Genomic DNA, 6,369 nt, shown 5'->3' with positions numbered 1-6,369 from the left:
ACTTCGGCGAGGTGCGGAACGGTTCGCGTCGTTTGGAACGACTCCTGACGCTCCGAACGCCCCCCACTTTTCTTCCTTTTCTCCTTTCCGCCGCGTCTGCAGAAGGGGGAAAGCTGCAGGCTCTGAGAGCGGGCCAAGCTGCGGCTGTTCGGAGGACACCCCCCCATCCCCGTCCCCAGTGCGTGTAAAAACCCCCGCCGTGTCACTGGCGCTTGAAACTTTATGGGGCACGTTACCCCGGAAGGTTTCCGCCGATAGTGTCGGAGCAGCAGTGGCTCTTCGCCTCCGGTGGCGGAACACCGGGGCCCGAATTCTGCTTTCTGCTGGAAAGTCTCGACTCAGTGCGACAGAACCAACCGGGGTTAAAGAAACAAGACTCGAGGGGTTTCTTTTAAATCTCAGTACAAGACAAACTGAACCAAAGTGCGCGGCAACTGCTGCTTCTGCTTTTTACGACACAATCCAAAGCCTCATGTGGAAAAAAAAATAACAATCTCTGCCTTTTATTTATGGTCTTCTTCTTCATTATGTAACCCCACATCTGATAGTGTCAGCTCCCTTTGAAGCTCAGGATATTGAGGAGAGCAGATAAGATGCGTTTGATGGATTAACGTGATGCGAGGAGGCGTTGAGTCCATCAGTCTCGCAGTCCGTGTCCAAGTCCCTCCCTTTTTTTGTTTGTCTCGTTTAAAAGACACTCTGCAACGTCGGCGCCGCAAACAAAGACACGCCAACAAGTAAATGAACATCGCAGGTCCGCGGTCGCACCACAGCAGAGCGGAGATATGGCGGTCCCTGGCACACTCGGGCAAACACACACACACAGTTGGCTTTGGGACGTGGCCCAGCACCTCTGTGCGCCGTCTGTCTTCCAGCGCCGAGAACAAACGCCGAGGCCGTGCTCCCAGAAAACATCTTTTCATCAGAACAGCACAAGTAATGAAAGCCGCATGAGGGCGGCTCGCGCTCCAAACATGACTAATGCCCGAGCTGCGAGGCCGACAAGTGCAAAAAAAGCAAAGAAAGAAAAGCGGGACCCGAGCCGGGGGTTTCTGGGGCGGAGGAGGGCCCGCGGCGACCGGCTGATGAGCCGGACCTTGGTTTCTAAAGAAGATGAGATCAGATCCCCTGATTTCCTCCACATCCCTGAGCTATTATCCTCATCATTAAATACAGCAGAGTCAGGGAAAAGGGGAAAAAAACAACACTTTTTCTGGAGAGATGGGCCATCATCGGCCCACAGTAGTTTTATATATATATATGTGTGTGTGTGTGTGTGTGTGTGTGTGTGTGTGTGTGTGTGTGTGTGTGTGTGTGTGTGTGTGTACTTGTATTTGCTACATTGTGGGGACAGTTTTCCTAACATATACTTGTGAGGACCAACTGCTCCTTGTGGGGACCACGAGGAGAAATTATGTTTTTGGGTTAGGGGTTAGGTTTAGGACTAAGGTGTGAAATGAGTTTAGGGTTAGGTATGTCCTGGTAATGGTTAGGGTTAGGGTGGGGGTCAGGGTTAGGCTGTAGTAATGTATGGAAGTCAACGGAAAGTCCCCGCGAAGATAGAGAGACAGACAGGTGGGTACTCGTCAGGAGGAAAAAAACGATGGGGCTTCCTGGCTCTGCAGCTGCAGCGCAGGTCAGCTTTGATGTGTCCCTGCGCTCGCCGTCCTGCCTGGAAGGGGCCCAAAATCTATAATTGGACAAAACCAGAGGCACACGCACTCCACAGCGAAAACGTGTGTGTGTGTGTGTGTGTGTGTGTGTGTGTGTGTGTGTGTGTGAGAGAGAGAGAGAGAGAGAGAGAGGGAAGGTGTATCTCCTGGTCTGTCAATCACACCACCCACCCCACCTCTAAAACGCCACCAAACGCTGGCAACAGTGACATCAGTGGGGAGGAAGGAAAAAGGCGAGGACGGGCAGGTGAGGCGGCCGCCGTCCAATCGTCGAGCCTGGCAACTGATAGCTTCCTCAACGCACAGACGCCCTGGAACGGCGAGCTAAGAATAAAACTGTCCCGCTGCCACCTGAAAGGTCAGAGTGGAGCCTCTGTCTGCCTGTCCCTGTCAGTGAACTCTGGCTGACCCCAGGCACGTCTCGTAGGAACCAACAGAACGCTTTGCAAACATAGTTTGTGTTCTTCTTCTTTTTTTTTTTTCCTTTTCTTTTAGTTCTCTCGATTCCTCTTCAGCTCTCGTTTTATGAGCAAGGTGCTGCGCAGACGGGCTCCGGGGTCTGATGTGGAAAAACTGAGCAGACTTGGAACGGGGAGCCCTCTCGCTCCCAAACGAGCGCAGATACGGCGAAACACGGTTATTATCCGAATATATAAAAAAAAAAAAAAACAGCAAACGTCAAACTGTTTCTTACGGAATGCTTGAAATATCTGAATAGGATAGAAGAAATAAAACAAAAGAAAGTGGACGATTTATAAGCTGGATGCGTTTAAAACAAAAAAGGGGGAGGGGGTTGGGGGCGCTGCGCTGGGCGCTAATCCGAGACGCGGCGCTTTGTGGCGAAGGGAAGAGGCGCTCACGGAGGCGCCGAGAAACTCAAGCAGAGTTCCACACTGGCCTGAAAATGAGCCCGAGGTGAGGGTGTTTGTACGTGTGTGTGTGTGTGTGTGTCTCCTGTAAGGCAGGAGAGCTGTGCACCTCCCTGCCAAGGAGGACAATTAAGGTCTCTGTGAAAATGTGCAGCGAAAAAAAACAACAAAAAAAAAAAACGAAGAATAAAAACACGTGGGATAACCGCAAAGGGCCGAGGAGGAGGAGGAGGTGGTGGAGGAACACCTGACTCTCTCCGGGCAGCTGGAGCAACACTAAATACTTTATTGTAACATATCTAATTAGGGGAAAAATACTGATAAAAACTAGAATAGCTACTACAGTTGACCTCGATTTATTCTTTTATAAATTAGACTATAATTTATATAAAAACCCAAATATTTTCATCATCCACAGATACGACAAATCGACTCCTAATATTAGTTTTATTATTTCTGATCCATTAACTATTAATATATTTGGGTTTTCATAACATTTTGGCTACAGTAAAAAAAAAGGTAAAGTAATTTCTGTGAATTCTACAGTTTTTTTTTTTGCCTCGGTGGTATTTTAATAAAAAACGCACCATTTTTATTGCTTAAAAAGGCGAATAAAATATAAATTTCCTATTAAACATATTTATTTTGCTTTGCAAAGCCATACAAATATTGCTAATAATTTATTACCATCGTGTTTGTTTTGCATTAGGTTTGCGTTTTAAATACCAAAAAAAAAAAAAAAATGTTTTAATTAAGTATAAATAATAAGGCATAAAATAAATAACAAACAGTGCCCTCGTTTGTTTATTTCATGATGACTTCAGGTCAGAGAAACACATCTGGGAAAATAAAACACCCTCACGCCAGGAGAGTCCGGGCCGTTTGGTTGTTTCGTGGCGGAGCTGTGTATGTGTGTGTGTGTGTGTGTGTGTGTGTGTGTGTGAGGGGCGATAGGCTGAGGCGACCGAGGAGAGAAGAGAGACCTGCAGACAGGCTGACTCTCCCTGCCTCCTAAAACTACCTGGGACTGGGCCAGCTGTCACTGCACTCTCCAGACCAACACACACATACACACACACACACACACACACACACAAAGAAGAGCGCACGGCCGCCGACACACACCACTTTCTCATGCGCGGGGATTACAGACACATGACGCGGCGCGGACGCGCAGATAAACCGGCTTGCAGATGCTTTTGTTTACAGATGGCACCAGGAAACATGCACATTTGGATTTAGGCAAATTTGCACACAAATGCTTGAACAAATGTCCCCGTGCAAACATATCTCATAGCAAACACAGGTTTTAAGCCTCACTTTAAAACTCTACGAGACGTTTGAAACGCAGACAGAAACGTCGATCAGAAAGACATTTCCTGTTTGTTTGGGGTTTCTTCTCTTTTTAGATCTGGTATTTATCACAGTCCGGACCGGGTTTAATAAATCTTGGCACCGGGTTTATTTTACACGAGGAGGGGGAGCGAGAGTGTGACCCAAATGGCAAAGTGTGTGAGTTAAAAAACGATAAACGAGGAAAAAGAAAGGTACCTGGTGTGTGGACGAAGTAGGCAAGGTAGAGATCCAGCTCCTTGACCGTCACCCCGATGTGGTGCGGCTGGACGCACAGGCCGTGGTTGGAGCACTGGGGCGACTTGACCAGCCGCTCGCCGTCCGTGCTCTCCAGGGGGCTCCCCTTGAACAGGATGACCATGACCAGGTCCAGCCGCCACACCTTGTCGGCCTGGCGGAGGCAGTCGATGCGGCGGATCTTGCCCTTCTGGTCGGGGTTGGACAGCACGCAGCAGGGCGGCTTCTTCCCCGTGATGGTGAGCACGAAGTCCTCGCGGAACTCGGGCCGGATGTCCTTGCGGAGCTTGGCGAGCAGGCGCGAGGCCCACTTCTGCTTGATCTCGGGCTTCTCCCCCAGGAGCTCGTCCTTCACCGCGCGCTCCTCGTCCTTGCTCATCCTCTTCTCGTGCTTCTTGAAGTACTTGCGCTTGCGGGCCTGCAGGTTGAACCAGGTGTAGGAGAAGGCACGGACATGGGGGAGGAGGGCTTCGATGAAGGGATGAAATTCATCCTGACAAGAACAACCAAAAAAAAAAAAAAGAGAATTGATGTTTGAAGGCTAAACAAAGGCTTTTACTTTGAAAGAGATAATATAGACAGTTTCAACAAGGTGAGGCAATAATAAAAAAACTGGTTAAAGTAGTTTGAAGCTGTAAAATAATTCAAATGTGTCAAAAAATGTCAAATATTGCATCTAAACTGTGAAAACACAGATATTTAGGCACATTTACTGTAAAATAAACATGCAAACATGCAAGCACACAGAAGAAAAATCGTCTTAACTAAAAAAAAGAAGCTGTCAAAAGCACCAAGCAAACAAAAAAAAAAACGAGATCCAAAAACAAATGAAAAGCTGAGCCAAGTTGCGCTCCCGGTTTCAGAAACAAGAACCAAAAACCAACACCGAGTATTCTGCGGTACCGTAATACCTTCACTACATATCTTTGGGCAACGAAGCCCAGATCTCGCCACAGCGCTCCCGTGCCAGGGTTGCCACACATCGGGCGCTCGCCGCCAAGCTTCGCCGCCACTAGACCGCTGTTGAAATGCGCCGCTAAAAGATCAGCCATAGCATTCCCTAACTCTGCCTAGCATGCGAAGGTAAATAATAAAAAAAGGGGAAGGAAAAAAAAAAGGAAAGAGGGAGCTCCAACCGGACTCACATTTCCACAACAAACTGAAAGCAGACAGAAATCACCACAGAAAAGCACACGGCAAGAGAGACGGCCTGGTAGTTACCATTTTGCACTCTCATCATAAATTTGGCACAGCGTTTAAAGTGAAAAAAAAAAAAAAAAAAAAATCTCCTGCACCAGTTTTTTTTTTTCCTTCCTTCCTCCCGCGCTCTCTCTCTCTCTCTCTCGCTCTCTCTCTCTCTCTTCTCTCCCCCCCACCAAAAAATGTAAAGCAGGAGCTGGTTTGGCAAGGACTGGAGAATTAGCAGATGAGAAAAGAAAAAAAAAAAAAAAATAGTTGGATGGGCGGTGTAGAAAAAAAACAAACAAAAAATAATTAGCAGAAAAGGCTGCTCGCTAAAAAAAAAAAAAAAAAAAATGGCGAGGGGAGGAGGGGGCAAAGTTGAAAATTGAACACAAAAAGAGCCAATTTTTTTTTTAATTTTTTTTTACCGCCGCCCAAACCGCGGTTAGCGGGGCGAATTCAGAAAAATCTTGAAGCGCTACAAAACAGGGAAAAAAAATTCTGAAATTATTTTTGAACTCTGTTAGAAAACGACATTCCTCATTAACGGTACAATGCTGTTAGGAGAAAACCAAAAAAAGTCCATTTTAAAGTAAATCTTTCCAAAAAAAAAAAGATCCTCGGCAATTTGGAATTGGTCCCTGTTCTGATCCCTGGGCACGGCTAACACACACACACAAACACACACGCAGACTGAAACACACAGATGGGGGGGCCAGGGAGAGCAGAGAGCAGAATAGAAGAAGAAGGAAGAGGAAAAAAAAAAAAAAAAAGCTAGAGAGCCGAATGAATCAATGTTGGACGAGCGCATACGACCGCTGGCAAAGGCGAGGGCTGCTTCCTTTTTCCCCCTTTCCTCTCCAACTCTCTCTCTCTCTCTCTCTTTTCTCTCTCTGTTTTCTCGCCGGCCGTCTCTCGTCCTCTCCGCGTTCTTTCCCTAACCATCGCTTGAGCCTCTGCCAGCGCCACGAGAAGGCCCACCTATTTGGCAACGACATGCCCGCAGCCCAGCCAATGCGTTCGCTCCGAGAGCTGGAAGAGGGAGGGGAGAAGAG

The 6,369-nt window shown here is 47.6% G+C and overlaps 1 protein-coding gene across 13 annotated transcripts in view; it reads right to left on the bottom strand.

The window, feature by feature from the left end:
* Positions 1 to 6,369, bottom strand: part of nfixb (nuclear factor I/Xb) — a 169,616-nt gene that overhangs the window by 110,108 nt on the left and 53,139 nt on the right. For 6 of the 13 annotated variants that reach the window (XM_037978756.1, XM_017435704.3, XM_017435709.3 and 3 more), the window contains one exon: positions 4,094 to 4,625. In XM_037978756.1, the coding sequence (XP_037834684.1) occupies positions 4,094 to 4,625 (532 nt within the window). Of the gene's footprint in view, positions 1 to 4,093; positions 4,626 to 5,043; positions 5,066 to 6,369 lie in introns of those variants that run through there. The other 7 variants (XM_017435700.3, XM_037978759.1, XM_017435706.3 and 4 more) reach the window with 2 other exon arrangements.

This window comes from Kryptolebias marmoratus, linkage group LG12 (genome assembly GCF_001649575.2).
Source record: "Kryptolebias marmoratus isolate JLee-2015 linkage group LG12, ASM164957v2, whole genome shotgun sequence".
In the NCBI taxonomy this organism is placed as follows: Eukaryota; Metazoa; Chordata; class Actinopteri; order Cyprinodontiformes; family Rivulidae; genus Kryptolebias; species Kryptolebias marmoratus.
The sequence above is the reverse complement of the archived record's forward strand: the minus strand, read 5'-3'. Positions and strand labels throughout refer to the sequence as shown.